The sequence below is a fragment of the Anolis carolinensis genome, chromosome 5 (genome assembly GCF_035594765.1).
Source record: "Anolis carolinensis isolate JA03-04 chromosome 5, rAnoCar3.1.pri, whole genome shotgun sequence".
Classification (NCBI taxonomy): Eukaryota; Metazoa; Chordata; class Lepidosauria; order Squamata; family Dactyloidae; genus Anolis; species Anolis carolinensis.
Genome location: NC_085845.1, coordinates 13293728 through 13312425, shown reverse-complemented (window position 1 = coordinate 13312425; position 18698 = coordinate 13293728). Strand labels below are relative to the sequence as shown.

Here is an 18698-nt window from a genome sequence, read left to right as displayed (position 1 = left end):
TGTTCTTCCAATTCAAGAATATGAATATTGAATTGCTAAAGTTCCCAAACACTCTTCAAATACAGTCCACTGTAGCATGACTTACAATAAAACCAATCAACCGCGTGTCACCACAACCAGATCAGACACCTGGAGGAACACAAAACAGCTCTCTTCCTAAAACTCAGTCTTTTGGCCACAATGGCACATTGATGAATTGTTCTCTAGTGAAGCATCAGCTCTGCATTGAACTTTATAGGTTCTCCAAATGCCTTATCCTTTTAGTACCTGAATGGTTTGCTGTCCGGGTCCGTGTCTTTGAATCCCATCTCTTCAAGTTTGCAGCGGCGATAGAGCTCATAATGCCGACTGTGAGTCTGCTCTCTCAGATCCTCCATGTTCACTCTTATCAGCATCTCACGCAACTTTACAAAGTCACAGTGGTTTTCATTTTCAACTAGAAAATAAATAATACATGAGAGGAGCAACGTATTTTCAACAACTTAACTCAAAGACGCGATGGAAATCTACCCCATTCCTCCGCTCTTTTCCCACACTCCTTTTGTGTTTTTCTGATGCATAAAGTCCTGAAAAAAATTAATCTTAATTGGTTGTCATGGTGTTGCCATCACTCCAAGGGATTTTCCTAAGTAACGCACATCCACTGTCTGAGGGATTGTGACAGAAATGCTATAAGGTAGATTAGCATTCCTATTTTATAGCATTGTAGATTACAGGCAGTCCCCAAGTTATGAACAAGATAGGTTTCGTAGCTTTGTTCTTAAGTTGACTTATCCTTTGGACTGTTTGGACTGTTCCATCTTATACCCCTGTTCTCTTTATTTATATGCCTCTCTCTCCCGAGTTTTTAATTAAATGTTCATGTGGCCCGCCCTGTCTGCTCTGATTTGTGTTGTAATGTATATGATTATTTTTGTACTATTATATTGTGTTATGATATATTGTTTTATTTTGTTATATTGTATGGTGTCTGGGCATGGCCCCATGTAAGCCGCCCCGAGTCCCCATCGGGGAGATGGTGGCGGGTTATAAATAAAGTTTTATTATTATTATTATTATTAGTATGAATGAATGAATTGTTTATTGTACTAGCCATAGGCCATGACATCAGTAGTATACAACCTTTATAAACACTTTCCAATAAAAACATTAAAACTTATTCAAAAATTAAAACTAGCTCTTTAAAATTATGATAGCAGCAACATAACAATGACAGTGTCTGATTTGCATCATCCCAAACCATCACCATTTCCATTTCTGACCTCAAGTATGGGTTTTGCTACCTTAGCTCTGATCTTTTGGGCTGCAATTGCAAATGTGGCAATTAGTGACTTAGTATGTGAGTCAGAACAGGTACATTTTCCAAGTGTAATTCCAGCCTATCTTGTCTGTCTGTCTGTCTGTCTGTCTGTCTGTCTGTCTGTCTGTCTGTCTGTCTATCTATCTATCTATCTATCTATCTATCTATCTATCTATCTATCTATCTATCTATCTATCTATCTATCTATCTATCTATCTAAAGTTTTGGATAGCATAGGGAAGGGTCAATACCCATGTGGTGTTTATTTTGCTGTCTGTGCCCCTGTTCAGAAGACGTCACGTCACTTTATGACCCTGTGATGATTGGACTTTGACAAAATTGGCTTACTGTGGAAACAAGGATTGGTGAGAAAACTTCAACGGAGACCCCCCTTTCCCCATAGTAACTCTTCCAGGAGTGAATATCCCTCCCGAGGGGTAGATTTCTCTCACTTCCTGTTGTCTCAGCCTCGTTCTTAACTGTGAGTTATTTGTAAGTCAGGTATTTGTAACTTGGAGACTGCCTGTACAGTATATGGAGCCAATGTGATGTACTGGTTTGACTACAGTTCAGAAAACAGGGTTTGAATCTCTGCTTAGCTGTGAAAGCTCTTTGTGTGATCTTGGGAAAATGACATATTCAGGAATATTCAGGAAACCTTGTTTTAAGTTCACTTTTAGGTCACTATAAGGCACACAACAAGTAGAACAAAAGTCTACTACTGAAGTTTGACTGCTGAAGTTGCCATGAAAATTCAGCAACTTCAGCACTTGCCGCTGTGGAGCAATGGGTTAAACCCTTGTGCCAGCTGAGCTGCTGACCTGAAGGTTGGTGGTTCAAAAATGTGAGATGGGGTGAGCTCTTCTCTGTCAGCTCTAGCTTCCCAGTAACACATCCCTGACTCCCCTGGGCAACGTCTCTATAGACAGCCAATTCTTTCACACCAGAAGCGACTTGAAGTATGTTCTCAAGTCATTTCTGACACAATTAAAAAAAAAACATCTTGTTCATTTATATGCACATGATGTTTGTTTTTGTTTTTCTCATTTATATGCTGGAGCCTCTAGTGGCCTAGGGGATAAAAGCCTTGTGACTTGAAGGTTGGGTTCCTGACCTGAAGGCTGCCAGGTTCAAATCCCACCCGGGGAGAGCACGGATGAGCTCCCTCTATCAGCTCCAGCTCCATGTGGGGACATGAGAGAAGCCTCCCACAAGGATGGTAAAACATCAAAACATCCGGGCATCCCCTGGGCAACGTCCTTGCAGACGGCCAATTCTCTCACTCCAGAAGCAACTGTGGTTGCTCCTGACACAAAAAAAATTATATGCTTCCATTTCCTTGTTGGGATTCACAATAATCAAACTAAATATAGTAAAAAAAATCAGCAGCATACAAAACTGGAAAAACCTATCGGACCGTCCTACTCCATACAGCCCTTCTTATCTGCTGGGCAAAGTTTCTCCTTTCTACAGGAAGGCCAAGACAAAAGGAGGAGGTTCAGTTGTGAACTCTAATTTTCAGGAGCAGTTTTCTCAGCAGTAGAAATAAACTGAGCTGCGAAAGCAATCTTGGGGTCTGTATGCAGCTGGCAGGTTTTGTGCTGCCCACCCAAGATTTATAGAGAAAGGGGTCTAGTTTATTCAGCCTCCATCTCCCAGCAATAGATCTCCACCCAATTTGAAATCCATGGAGCTGTGGTTGCGAAAACATCAAGCCCATAATATTTTACAGATTGGAAGCTGAAACAGACCACTAATGGGTTGCTTATGGACACTGACATTCAGTGTGGCTGTAAACAGTAAAGCAGAACTTCAATTACTTCCACAGACCTAAGCCCCATAAGCCTGGATCTGAATTGAGATCTGCCCTCTTTCCCCAAAAATAAGTCAGGGTCTTATATTAATTTTTGCTCCAAAAGATGCGTTAGGGCTTATTTTCAGAGGCAGTCTTATTTTTCCAACTTGACTTTTTAAATGAACTGTATCTAGGGCTTATTTTTGAAATAGGGCTTATATTTCGAGCATCCTCAGAAATGCTGAAAAATCATGATAGGCCTTATTTTCAGGAAACAGGGTAGTTAGATACAAAGTACAAGGATTTCTTCTGCAGGAATAGATCCAGTGGACACCCAAATGTGGGCTTCTTTTCATCATTTTCATTTATCCTGGAGCATCCTGGGCCCGGGCTGTGGTGCAGGCTGTTGAGCAGCCAGCTGCAGCAAGCTGCAACAAATCACTCTGACCAAGAGGTCATTAGTTCGCGGCCAGCTCGGAGCCTGCGTTTGTCTTTGTCTTATGTTAAGGCACTGAATGTTTTCCTTATATGTGATCCGCCCTGAGTCCCCTTCGGGGTGAGAAGGGCGGAATATAAATACTGTAAATAATAAATCTTTCAGCACTGAGCTATTTTCATTCACTAAAATGTATGATAAAGCTCATTCTCTGAAATGTATGGCAAGCATCCATATGTCCATAGGAGCACACATGGAAATCTGCACCAAAATTTACACTAGGATATAAAGAACAAAGGCTCTCCAGAGGAATAGGAGTGATGAACACAGCTTAGACAACCACCTTTGACAACCAGATGGAGCTTCAAATCAGTTTGCAATGCACCTGCTGATAAAGGGAGAAAGAGCCCATGGACAGTGCAAGAAAGCTCTTGAGTGTGCCTGGCTTTTTGGGTCCTAGCCATGCATTTTAATGCTCCTTGTTTTGTTTTGTTTTGCTTTCTCTTTTCATTGTTTCCTTAAATAAAGTGACTATATTGCATTTACCCATCACTTTGATTTGTGTACACAGAATGTTTTCTCCATACTGATTTAAAAACACTGAACAAGCAGATTTGTTCGTTTCTCAAACACCCCTCCCACCGCCACTGACATACCCTGAACGACACCCCATGGATACTGTCTGGCTTTGGCCATCTTGTTGCCAATCTTCACTTCTTCGGTGCTGCCAACAACAGCAAATGGGAGATGGACCTGCAATGCAAGAGACGGAGAAAGATCATGGGTGTCCTCTGTTGTTCTGCCAAACATTTTTCCCAGAGAGAAAGAGTGCCTTTAACGACAATTGTGCTGCCTTTTGCCGATTTATAATTATTCAAGTGTCTCTGGAATACTGCTTAAGTCTTTGGATCAACGACAAGTTAGGTGTCAGATCAACACAATCTCCTTCCCTAGGAATATATTATAACCATAAGATTTGCATTATGCAATCACATTTGCCTACATTTTATTATAACTCTATTGTTGCCCACTTGCTTGACATGGAGAAGGGTAAAAAGCAATGCAGAATATAAAAAGCATGTTCCTACCCACTTAATGCTTATCTTGACTTCTAGCAATTCTATAGTCTTTTGGTGCATCTCTGCCTACTTTTGAAAGTGAAGAGATTTTAAAATTCTATATGTACTCTTTGGAAACTGCCCTGAGTCCTTTCGGGGAGATAGAGTGGTATATAAATAAAGGTTATTATTATTATTATTAAGTATGACACAGCAAACAAGATAGATATGCTGGATTTTGTATCACAAAATCACAAGTCGAACACTTCCCAAGTGTCTAGGACTGTGTGATGTATTTTCGGATGATGCGCGCAGATCCCAGTAGGGTGGCCTTTTGCAGTTGGCAGATTGTGATTTTGTCAATGTCTATTGTTTCCAAATGCCGGCTGAGATCTTTTGGCACGGCACCCAGTGTGCCCATCACCACCGGGACCACCTGTACTGGTTTCTGCCAGAGTCTTTGAAGTTCAATCTTGAGGTCCTGATATTATTATTATTATTATTATTATTATTATTATTATTATTATTATTATTATGTCATGCTTTCCCCCTGAAGAACCACAGCATACATACTGTCTGCTTTAAAAAACTATCCAAGGGGTTCCTTTACATGTAACATCTATCACAGAAAATAGTCATTGGAATTTCGCATCTTCTGGTTTTTACATTCAGTTCTGAAGGATCTAGGCAGGACCCTGAAATATAAATATATGTCATATATGTCTACTAAAATTAGGATGGTCCATGATGTCATATTTCCATTTCTATGTATGGCTGTGAAAGTTGGACAGTGAAGAAAGCTGCCAGGAAGAAAATCAACTCATTTGAAATGTTAAGCTGAAGAAGAGTTCTATGGATATGTGGACTGCTAAAAAGACAAATAAATGAATCCCAGAGCAAACCAAGCCTGAAGTCTCTCTAAAAGCCAAGGTAACCAAAGTGAGATTGTCATATTCTGGCCGTATTATTTGAGAACCATCTCACTAGAAAAGACAATAATGCCTGGTAAGGTAGAGGGGAGCATGAAAAGAGGAAGAACACATTCCAGATCAATAGATTCAATCAAGGAAACCATGGCCTGAGCAGGGCTGTTAATGGTAGATAAGCTGGGGTCCTCTCGTTTATGGGCCACATAAATTATTTATGTATTTATTTGCAGTATTTATATTCCGCCCGTCTCACCCTGAAAGAGCCTCAGGGCGGATTACAATGCACATAGACATGGCAAACATTCAATGCTATTAGACACACGATATACAGACACAGACATAGAGGCCATTTAACATTTTCCAGCTTCCAGCTTCATGAGGGTATGCTCGATTCTGGCCACATGGGGAGCTGCCACTTCACCGTCCACTTGTGACACTGAACCCTTGATGGAGTACTTCCTCATTCCTTTCCGCAGGCTGTTGGAAGTTTTTATGGTGTCGCAAATTAGTTAAACTAGCCTCCACGCATAAACAGTACCTACAATTTTCTACTCGACAGATGCAACTATCTTTCAAGCTGCTTAGGTGGGCAGCGAGCTAGGCTATTAAATGGTCAGGAGTTCAATCTGGCCTGAGCTTAGATCCCATGACCTCTCAGTCAGTAGTGATTTATTGCAGCCGGCGACTAACAAGCCCGGTCCATAAGTAGAAATCGTCTTAACAGCAGTTAAAAATTCAACTATTTTTACACCATAGCACACACAATTAAATCTCAAATCTCCCCTAGACAAATTGCTGTATTAGAAAGATTTCTGCTAATCAATACTTTGACAATTTCCACAACCACCTGCTATTCCTCAAAACAAAAGGGGAACATCTGTTGTGACTCAGCTGGAGCCTCAGAGTGAATTTGATGGGGATTATGGGATTCAGGTTCAAAATGACTCTGATAGGGATTTTGGGATTCAGGTTCAGAGTGTCCCTGTTGTAGAAGATGAGGAACAAAGAGGTTTTCCCACAGCAGGGAGTGATGTTGATGATACTGAAATTAGCCAGGTGCAAACTGACTCAGAAAAGGAGGACAGTTCTCAGTCTGATAGCATGCAGACAGACGCTAACGAGCTGGCTGGCCTTGATGAAACGGAATCTCTAGATCGAGCTGACCATTTGGAATTCAGGGTTCGAAAGAGTGTGAGAATAGCAAACAAGAAGGAGGTCAGAGGCCAAAGAAATGCTTTCATGCTTTGCAAAGGGTATTAAAACAGTGTGTTGGGAGGCAAACCTTTGTCAAAGAAACTTTTCGTTCAACCAAGAAGCAAGTTCTCGTTCTACTGGATTTCTTGCAGCCTTTCTGTGTTCATGTTCATGGGACTTTGTCATGCTCTAATGGGACTTTGTTTATTCCTGGTGATTTCTTGGATTATGCTCTAAGGCTTTGTTTTGTAACGATCTTTTGGAACTTTACTTCTGCTTTTAAAGAACTATTTGTCCTCTATTTTCTAATAAACTACAAAAGACTGTGTGCAGCCTAGTGTATACAGCAAGGTGAAGCTAACCTGAGGTACGACAACATCTGAATGGGGTGTATCAAAACACACAATAGCTGGAATAACATTCTTTCTAGGAAGGTAGTTTATATCTGACATAAATGAATGGAGTGACGGAGCCAGACATTACTCAGGGAAAGGAGTGGCCATTGAAGAACATGATGAGTCAGAGCGCTCAGTGTTCAGCATTTGCTTCTTCATTGTCCTGTGTGAGCACATACTTGTGAAATTTGAAATACTGCAGGCCTTCAGGAAGAGCACATGCTGACAAAGCCAAGGGAGCAGGGCAACGCTGAATGGAAGGAAGTCAAGACTCTACCGTCTCCCCACCCCATTTTATTAGCTTTCACTAAAGGAGGAAGGAAATAAAATAAAAAACGGGCAGACAATCTGTTTTCATTCCAAGGCCTCCACCCCTATATTAGCAAGCCAGACACTTGACACTCAGAAGGAAGAATTCGTCCACAAATATCAACAATACTAATTTGATCAAGGATAACAAAAGTATGTGTTGGGAATGGGAGAAAAAACTATACCATACACATATGTGCATCACCCAGACACAAAGCTATTAAAAGGAGGAAACAGCTGGAGAAGGACTTCAAAACTCCTAAAAAGCTATTCTCTTTTTAAGAAAAAGAATGGTTTTTACATTTGTTTTCCTTCCACTTTCGTGGGTGTCCTGCATTCCCAACCCCTGTGAAAATGGAAGGTCTGCTGTAGTGTTAGTGCAAACTGTGATTTAATGTAATGACTGAACCAGATCATGATATCTGGAGTGAGGGATAGGGGACCTATGGTTTCCAGAATGGATGAGCCTAGCCAGGGAGTTCTGGGAGTTATAGTTGAAAAATGAAGAACATTTCCAAAGTCTGGTCTGAACAAGTTTATCTCAGATACAAACAGGATGTTTGTCCATCCTGAATCATGGTCTCGTTGATAAACTTCACATTTGTAGGTTTAATTTTTCTAGATGTTATTTATGCATGTAATTCATATATTATTGGTTAATGTGCCCCAAGTCAATATGCCCTAAAGTTTTCCTTTTGTTTTTAGAGTCATTTAAATAATGTGGTGGTGCAGTGAGTTAGAACACTGAGCTGCGGAACTTGCTGACCAAAAGATCAGCGATTCGAATTCACGGGAGGGGTGAGCTCCTGTCGTCAGCCCCTGCTTCTGCCAACCTAGCAGTTTGAAAACATGCAAATGTAAATAGATCAATAGGTACTGCTCTGGTGGGAAGGTAACAGCACTCCATGCAATCGTGCCGACCACATAACCTTGGAGGTGTCTACGGACAACGCCGGCTCTTCAGCTTAGAAATGGAGATAAGCACCAACCTCCAGAGTCGGACACGACTAGACTTAATATCAAGGGGAAACCTTTACCTGTAACCTTATTTCAAGTAGCTACAACCACAAGCATTTCCCCCAACCTCTCCTTAACCACCCTCATTAATATTTGCTTCTGGAGTTTACAGTGAACAAGGTGGAAGGCATGCCTCAGAGGTCAAGATCTGGTCCAAGAGCCACTAATTATTACTGAGCACTCTTATATTCAGTCCTTCTTCAATTTTAAATTATACAAATCACTCACTTGCATACAAACACAAATGCCTGGCAAAAAGAGAGAGAGAACACTCCATTTCCTCCTGTATATCCTATGCTTCAAGCCAAAACCTCAAAACCACTTTGGAGCTTTTGGAATTTACCAATAAACAGCAGCAGTCAAGTCTTTGCCTAAAAAAGAAATGCCTAGCCCAGGCTTCTTAGCCATAAAAGATGCACTTGGGGCTCTTCCCTGTCCAGGATATTATATGTTCAGAGACAAGAGCCAGAGCCAAGAGGAAGCTAGGTCTGTGCTTCTCTCCCCCGGGAGCCATCCAGGTGGTGTTTTTATTACTCTGTGTGCAATTCGGAGGGGCCGGTTCACATTTTGGGGCAAAACCGGAGGCCACGCTGAGTTCTGGGAGATGGGCCAATAACTGGGCAGTTGGGTGGAGAGACTGTCCGTTACAGGCCATGGGACAGCTGCAGTTACGACATTTCTGTGGCCAACACCACTGACAATAATATTTCCTCCTCTCTGTCTGCTTCCCACTTTCAATATACGAGGGCTATCCAGAAAGTAGATTACGTTTTGGAATGAAAAATGAACAAAGTATAGGAGAAAACCATATGCAGTTGAAACCCAGACCCAAATATCACTTCTCAACATAGTCCCCACTGAAATCTAGGCAGTTATCATAGCGATAAAAGAGTTTGGAAAGTCCATCCCCACCAAACTTTGCCACTTGGTTTGCATCCTCAACGAGGCGGGTGTCCCTTCCTGCAGCTGCGCATGTGCAGATGCTCAACTTTCCCCCACGCTCGTCCTGGATCGCTCTTCTAAGGTTTTGCAAGAAGCACACCTTTCCTGTCCAAAAAACGGTTACCATAACCTTCCTTGCAAGCATTTGCAAAACAGAAGAGCGATCTCACAATCAACATGGATGATGATCCAGGACAGAAAGATATTCCCCACTCTTTGTTCAGTGCAGTGGCCAAATGACTGTTCTAATGCACCCCAGATGGCCAAACACCTCAGTTCTCTTGTTTCAACTGATAAAACATTTTTGAACCACTTATCAAATGAGCAAACATATGGTAGCATGTGTTGGAAAATAACTATTTGTTTGGGCTCATTGGGAGTAGCGGATAAAGGCAAGTAATGACTTTTCTGAACTTGTTACCTAATTTGTGTGCACGAGACATGCCAATTCATATGGAAATCCCATCATGAATAACTTCACTATGCCTATAGGACGCAATCTTGCAGCACCTGAAATAATGAAGTTGGTAGCTTAAACTTTCATAGACTCAGTGTGCAGCTACACTGTAGAATTAATACAGTTTGACACCTCTTTAAATGCCATGGTTGAATGATATGAAATCCAGGAAGTTGTAATTTCATGTGGAACCAGCACTCTTGGGTAGAGAAGGCTAAAGACCTTGTACAACTATAACTTCCATAATTTTATAGCATTGACCTATGTCAGTTAAAATGATGTTAAACTGCATTAATTCTATAGTGTAGATCAGTGTGGTCCAACCCGTGGCCATATGAGGCCCACCAATTCATTTTTGTTAGCCCTTGCCCTTCTTTCTTATTGGAAAAAAATATTTTACTTATGTAATTAAATATTAATATTTTAATTATGTAATTCAATATTAATTATGTAATTTGTTTTTTTTTCTGGAATGTCTCTGGCTCTCACATTCAAATACAGTAGAGTCTCACTTATCCAAGCTTCACTTATCCAATGTTCTGTATTATCCAACGCAGTCTGCCTTTTAGTAGTCAATGTTTTTGTAGTAAATGTTGTAATGTTTTGGTGCTAAATTCGTAAATACGGTAATTACTACATAACATTACTGTGTATTGAACTGCTTTTTCTGTCAATTTGTTGTAAAACATCGTGTTATGGTGCTTAATTTGTAAAATCATAATGTAATTTGATGTTTAATAGGCTTTTTTCTTAATCCCTCCTTATCCAACATTTTCGCTTATCCAATGTTCTGCCGGCCTGTTTATGTTGGATAAGTGAGACTCTACTGTATTAAAGTTTGATTGATCCTTGTGTAACTAAAAGTTGGACCACACTGGTGTAGATGAACCCTAAGTCTACTTGAATCTGAGGAAGTAGACTTAAATCTACGAAAGCTTATTCTACTAATTTTGTTCTCACAGTCTCTAAAGTGCAACAAGATCCCTTTGCATATCGATATTTCAGGTTAGCGTACATCTGTCTATGCTTATGTGCATACACATACACAGGATTCCAGAAACACTGGCTTTACTTGCATCTAAACCTACAGAGTGACACAGTGCTCTTCTAAGAGTGTGGAGGCGTCAAGAAAATAGTACTTACACTCATAGTAGCATTAATTTCAGCCACCGTTTCTTCATCTGTTGGGAACTGATAGATCTGGACACCGTTGCTGACCAGCTCACTCATGATTTTGCTCTTGAATTTATGCAGCTCGTTTTTTGCAATGGTATCAGCCTTGGCTATTATTGGGATAATGTTCACCTGCAATGTAAACAGAATACAGTCATCAGGCTGTATTAGTGGCTTGTGATGAGAAGGAGAAAATAGAAGGGCAAGTAGAAGAGAAAAATGAATTTGGTTTGAATGTCTCTGAAAAGGGATAGACAAGGTGAGAGCAAATATTTTCCCTTCTAGCAGAAGTTCTTCTTTAACTCTATATAATACCACAGAATCATGATATTAGTTTGGCAAGACAACACTTTCAGGCATTTAAGTACAGTAGAGTCTCACTTATCCAAGACTCGCTTATCCAAGGTTTTAGATTATCCAAGGCATTTTTGTAGTCAATGTTTTCAATGCATCATGATATTTTGGTGCTAAATCCGTAAATACAGTGATTACAACATAACATTACTGTGTATTTAACTACTACTTCTGTCAAATTTGTTGTATAACATGATGTTTTGGTGCTTAATTTGTAACATCATAACCTAATTTGATGTTTAAGAGGCTTTTCCTTAATCCCTCCTTATTATCCAAGCTATTCGCTTATCCAAGGTTCTGCCGGCCCGTTTAGCTTGGATAAGTGATACTCTACTGTACTCTGATCATATTCATACATACACACACTTTACTGTAATCCTTACAACAATATGATTACTCTATTAGGAGGCAGGAGCACTAAATTGAAGGCTTGATGAAGACAAGAAAGTGAATTAGAGGTTCAGGGCATTCGTAGAGAAACTAAGATGCTGATATATAAAGTTATTGTCCCCCAACACTGTTATATGCCTGTGAAATGTGGACTGTCTACAGGCATCGCACTAAACTCCTGGAACAATTCCATCAACGTTGCCACTGAAAAATCTTGCAAATCTCTTGGGAAGACAGACAGACAAACGTCAGCATGCTGGAAGAAGCAAAGACCGCCAGCATTGAAGTCATGATCCTCCGCCATCGACTATACTAGACTGGTCACGTTGTCCACGTGCCTGATCACCTTCTCCCAAAGCAGTTACTCTACTCCTAACTGAAGAACGGAAAATGGAAGGATGGTGGACAGGAAAAGAGATTTAAAGATAGGCCTTAATCCTACCTTGACAACTTTGGCATAGACACTGAAAACTTGGAAGCCCTGGCCCTTGAGCACTGTAACCGGAGGTCAGCTGTGACCAGCAGTGCTGTGGAATTTGGAGAGGCACAAATGGAGGGCTTACGGGAGAAACGTGCCAAGAGGACGGTACATCAAGCCAACCCTGACTGGAACCACCTACCATCTGGAAATCGATGTCCTCACTGTGGAAGAACATGCGGGTCAAGAATAGGGCTCCACAGTCACCTACCACCAAGACCCAACGCTTGGAAGGCAATCACACTCAGACACGAGTGATCACAATGTAAACAAATCAAAGCTCTCTAAATCTCTTATTTGTAGATAAACCTTTTGCCAACATCTAAAACCTTCAAACAGATGTCTATTCTGGAAAAAAGTTCTATTACTTCTGGATAACTCTTCTGAAAGTCTGCATAGCAGGGAGTTAAATAATAACAGTAAATCAAATGTAAGAAGAATGTGGAACAGTGTGGCAGCTAAAGGAAAGGGAGAGGAATATGATCCAAAGACAGCAATAAGAAAGCTGTAACCTGTGACATTTTGCTTTTTAAAAAATTTATGCATGAATTCCAGGATATCTGCACTATTTGAATAAGCAGGCTATAACACAGATCAGGTTATTACTTCTATGCTGCTACAAAATCCTCAAAGAAAATATCTCTGACTGCTTGGGGATATACTATGGATCCAAAATTGCACAGTGCACAAAAAGGCCCCCCAACAGGTGATCTGTCTTAACCAACTGTGGCAGAAGGAAGAAAATTAGAATACAATGCTTCCCTTTCTTACCACGTTAAATCTTATTATAAAACTACAGAACTACAAAAGACCCCAAGGTCCATCTAATCCAATCTTTGCCATGACAGAAATCCACTTTGACAAGTGGCTTTCCAATTTCTAAAAACATCCAACAAATAGATGCTTACCGCATTCCACTTCCAATGGCCATATCTCACATTCCGAAAATAATTTCTAAAGTTTATTCAGAAAACCAGAAGTTATGTCCAAACACAAGTGCAACTAGTGCTCCTCACTTTTTTTCTGGACATCTAGGGATGTAATTACACCATGGCCCCATCTAAATTGCTATATAATGCAGCTTCAGCATCAGTTTAACTGTATTGAACTGGATGATATGAGTCTATGTTGCCATATAATGCAGTCCAATGCAGTTGAGATGTATTCTGAAACTGCATTATATGGCAGCATAGATGGGACCTAAGGCTTAGTCAAGGTATTATCTATGCAATTTCAATCAACATGACATGAAGGAAACATCTGGCTCCATTCTTCTCCATTCCTGCCTTCCTCGCATGAAAGGAGAATGTAAAGAGTATTTGTCACCTCCTCTTCAGACTTGTTCTACATGAGAAAAATGATGGTGGAGCTGGACTAGGTATTCCCCTTTTCCACATCTTAGCTGAAACTAGATAATTAAGGCCGGGATGGGGCAACAAGAGGCAGTATAAATGCACAGTTTGGCTCCGAATATGTGCCGACTTCTCTCCCCACTACTGTCAATTGAGTCTTGAAAACAACTTCTACTGCTACTGAGTTAGAATGGAAAGGTGCCCAGCATATGGTTTGGCACAGAGGGCTGTTCATACTCTAATCTTGTGTTCTGGAGCTCGTCAAGGAAGAATTATAGTTCTTTGCTTTCAACAGAGCTATATAGGGAACATACCCATGAACCAGACCTATCTTTCTCTCTGTTGCACTGTATGGCACAAATAGTTGGCCCTTTTCAATATCCTCTTTATGTCAATATTTTATTTGCTGCTGTTTTATGTCTTCAAGACATTCCAGAGTTGGTCACTCATTTGGTTTTCATGGCCAAATGGAGATTCTAACCACAACATCAATGGCTGTGAAATATTTATTTTTCGCCCTGTAGCACAAGTTCTCAAGGCAGGGCATTCGTAAAAATATATATACATCAACCTAAGTAGGTATTGTGGTGTAGTGGTTTAAGTGTGGGAACACAACTCCAGAAAGGTAAAGGTAAAGGTAAAGGTTTCCCCTGACGTTAAGTCCAGTCATGTCTGACTCTGGGGGTTGGTGCTCATCTCCATTTCTAAGCCGAAGAGCCGGCGTTGTCTGTAGACACCTCCATGACTGCATGGAGCGCTGTTACCTTCCCGCCGGAGCAGTACCTATTGATATACTCACATTTGCATGTTTTCGAACTGCTAGGTTGGCAGGAGCTGGAGCTAACAGCGGGCGCTCACTCCCCTCCCGGGATTTGAACCTGGGACCTTTCGGCCTGCAAGTTCAGCAGCTCAGAAACCAAGGTTTAAATCCCTACTCAGCCATGAAACCCACTGGGTGACCCTGGGCAAGTCACACTCTTTCAATCCCAGTGGAAGGTAATGGAAAACCTCATCTGGAAGAAATTTTGCCAAGAAAATCCCCTGACAGGTTTGCCACTATAGGCTGGAAATAACTTGAAAGTCACACAACAACAACCACCTTCAACCCTAGTTCACAGTAGTTTGCCTCTGGTTTTGATTATTATTCATACATAGCAAATATATGTTTTGGATTGTATCATAAGATATTTTTGTCGTAAGAGAGCTTCAAAAGGAAGTTTACTGTGCCTCCCTCTGTGCAGTACTAACAACTATTAGCTATGGGGCCACTGCCATTGTCTCCAAAACATTCCCCACCAGTGTAACCCCGTATGCCATCGCAGCACTGCTCATATTTATCCTCTGCTGTATCCTAGAAGCTTGCTGAATAGCTTCCAATCTTGCGGTCTCGCCATCTGGCACTCTTTCTTCTTTCCTTTTGGATTGTCTCATCACAATAAAAGACATGGAGAAGGGGTTTACCATGCCTCCTTCCACATAGTACTAACAAGTGTTAGCTATGGTGTCACTGCCATTGTCTCTGAAAGGTCCACCAAGAGTGTTCCCCTCTGCTATGACTGGTACCCAATAGCTATTTGGTACATTTATTTATTTACTTACAGTATTTATATTCCGCCCTTCTCACCCCGAAGGGGACTCAGGGCAGATCACATTGTACACATATAAGGCAAACATTCAATACACATAGAACAGAGACAGAGACAGACGCAGAGGCAATTTAAACCTTCTCCAGCTTCCAGCTTCCTGAGGGTATGCTTGATTCCGGCCGCAGGGGTAGCAGCTGCTTCATCATCCACTGTGACGGCAACTTCCTCATTCCAACGGCGGCTGGATGATTTTTATGGTGTCATAAATTAGCCTCCCCACAGATAAGTGGTACCTAAATTTCCTACTTGATAGATGCAACTATCTTTTGGGTTGCTTAGGTCAGCAACAAGCAGGGGCTATATTTTATTTATTTATTTATTTAAATTGTCGGGTGCTCACCCCGACACGGGCTGGCCTCGAACTCATGACCTCTTGGTCAGAGTGATTTATTGAAGCTGGTTGTTAACCAGACTGTGCCACAACCCGGCTCCTTTGTAATATAATTACATTTGAGAGATTCCGGGGACATAACAAAAAGAGATTCATCCTGGCTTTTCAATAAAAGCCTCTCTGACATGAGAGATCCTACCAAAAGCCTCGCTACTGTCAACATAGTCTCTTGCTTCATAGAAATAGAGATTGACATTGATGCAGTGGTTTGAGCATTGCAGGATGACTCTGGAAACCAGGGTTAAAATACCACTGGGTGACCCCAAGTAAATCACACTCTCTCAGCTTCAGAGGGAAGGAAAGGCAATGCCACTGTAAACCAAAACCAACTATAGACTCACCTTAGGGTCACCATAAATTGGAAACAATTTGAATGCACACAATAGCAACAAACTCACCCAAAGTTATTTTTCTCTTCTACTTAAAATAAGTATTATCCATAAAAATGCCAAGTTGACTGATCTAATGATGCTAATCCTGGACATTTAAAGAACCTGTTTGGCTCATGGTGAACTTTGCAAAGACTGCCTTTCAAGGTGATGGGATTTTGGTTATTAAAAAACAGCAGTGCATGAAGACTTGAATGTAAATTTGAAGCCTTTTCAGGGTTATCTTTTCATTTCCTGCTTCCCCAAACCTTCTTTTTTAAAAATTAGCAGTGCTGACAGGAAAAAAACCCCCCAGTGTTCATTCATTTGCATTTCAGTGTACAGGAGATAGCCTTAAATAGAAGTCACACGTAGAGAAGTTACTGCTTCCTTTCCTTTCTACAGAGGCTGTGAACAGGAAATACCACATGCCATACAGGTTACGACAACAGTTTCAAAGAAAAGAGCTAATAGTCATTGTGAATATGACCTCTATGACCACTTGCACGGATGACAATGTGTCCTTGAGCTCCTTGGGTGCTATTTGGGAGTAAATGGGAAAAATAAATTCAATCTGGAAACTTAAGTGGAAACTCAGGGCCCTTCCAGGCAGGCCCTATATCCCAGGATCTGATCCCAGGTTTTCTGCTTTAAACTGGATGATATGAGTTCCCATGCCAGATGATCTGGGGTAAACAGAAAACCTGGGATTCGATCCTGGGATATAGGGCCTATCTGGAAGGGCCCTCAGTCACCTCTCTTGGATGAAACAATAAACAATGGTGTATTACTATGTGAATGAAGCTATCCAGTATAGTTTAGTAGTTAGCTTGATGGAAACACAGACTGATGCAGGGAAACAATGATGGAGATGGTGTCCATTTTGGCCAAAATCACCCCAATCTTGCTATGTAGACTGCCCCAAAGCACTAGGATACTCCAGAGTTTCCTCAAACCAGAGTTTCTGACTTTAGCTAGTGATTCAAAGTCAGATTAAAGCCAGAAAAACCAAAATACTGGTCAGAAGGTGACCAACAGTGGTTTTGAGTTGAGTACCATTTGATTTTGTATTATGCTTGGATACTGAAAGGAAATTAATCTTAACCATGGGATATTGAAACAAGTCAGCGACATAAACAAAAAAAAAAAGCCATAGCTAAGCTATTAGTCAAAGTTTGTCTGAGTTTGGACATAATGGTAAACTATGGCAAAAGCTTATTATTTCGTCATGACCATACACATGATCGATGGGGAAAAACATGAGTTTCAAGCTTCCGTGAGTTTGCTCACACCATGGCAAACTACAGTTTTTCATTGTGATAGGGGAAAACAAAAACGTATATTTTGGTGAACACAAATTATTTAATCTTTAGATTGAAATCCCTGATATAGGATGGAAATAAGAGCTAAACAGTAGCTGCGAAATAACGAGATCAAAGCTACTGTTGCTCTGCTGACTTTGTGAAACAATGCTGGCCTTTGTAGAATTTTTTCCAAATGAACAAAAAGGGTTGCACAAAAAAGCATTGAAAAAAAATCGTATAGTATTATTATGTGTGAATCATGGCAGTGAGACTTCCAAGGCTATGAGATGGATTTTCCTCTAGTTTTATGAGTTTTATAACTTGAACGGGTAAAAAGAGAAATGCAAATAGCAAGGCTGAGGTCTAATCGGGAGCAATTCCTTTCCATAAAAAGAGAAGGGTATAAGGTAGGGATGAAATTAATTGACCCAGAAAATGAAGAGATTCTTCACTACAGACAGTACTTGAAAATCCTCTTATATTACATAAACTTGTCCTTTCCTGAGGATGTTGCTAATCTTTATTTGGCGGAAAGGCCAACATTGGGCCAACATTGGTGCCAAAATCTCATGAGAACAGAGGCAAAAGTACTAGGTGAATAAAGATCGTCAAGATATTGAAATTATTTTTATCAAGAAATAGTTCTGGTAGAGCGAGTGCTGCTTCAAACTTATTGCTACAGTAATGAAAAATTGGAATGTCCTGCTTCAGAGGTACAGTAGAGTCTCACTTATCCAAGCCTCGCTTATCCAAGCCTCTGGATAATCCAAGCCATTTTTGTAGTCAATGTTTTCAATATATCGTGATATTTTGGTGCTAAATTCGTGAATACAGTAATTACAACATAACATTACTGCATCTTGAACCACCTTTTTCTGTCAAACGTGTTGTATAACATGAAGTTTTGGTGCTTAATTTGTAAAATCATAACCTAATTTGATGTTTAATAGGCTTTTCCTTAATCCCTCCTTATTATCCAAGATATTCGCTTATCCAAGCTTCTGTCGGCCTGTTTAGCTTGAATAAGTGAGACTCTACTGTACCTGTAGTTTAAGCAAGCTTGCTGTGAACCATGGACTTACAGTTTTGGGAGGAAAATGGGCATCTCGTGGGATTTCAAACTTTAAACAAAACAATTCTGTGTCAAATTGTGTTGCATTTTTAACTTAATTTTATTGTTGTTGTTGTTGCATGTCTTTCACTTGTTTCCAATTCAGGGAACTCATAAGATAACTTTATGAAACAGCTTTCTAGGGCTATGAATATGTGACTTGCTCAAAGTCACCTTCCTGGATGAGCAGGGATGCAAACCTTCATGTTCGGAGCCATAAACCAGAATTCAAGTAAGTTTAGTCAAAGTATTTGGAGCAAGCAATGTCAGGGCTTAGGGCAGTGGTGCTCAACCTGTGG

At 40.6% G+C, this 18698-nt stretch overlaps 1 protein-coding gene across 3 annotated transcripts in view; it reads right to left on the bottom strand.

Moving 5' to 3' along the window:
• septin11 (septin 11) overlaps positions 1 to 18698 on the bottom strand; it is a 139319-nt gene that overhangs the window by 31443 nt on the left and 89178 nt on the right. For all 3 annotated transcript variants that reach the window (XR_010006370.1, XM_062981332.1, XM_062981333.1), the window contains exons 5-7: positions 10976 to 11137; positions 4188 to 4284; positions 268 to 436 (exon numbers count right to left, since the gene is read on the bottom strand). Coding sequence is in view for 2 of the 3 variants with exons in the window: in XM_062981332.1 (XP_062837402.1) it covers positions 268 to 436; positions 4188 to 4284; positions 10976 to 11137 (428 nt within the window). In the remaining variant the exon portion in view is untranslated. The remainder of the gene's footprint in view (positions 1 to 267; positions 437 to 4187; positions 4285 to 10975; positions 11138 to 18698) is intronic.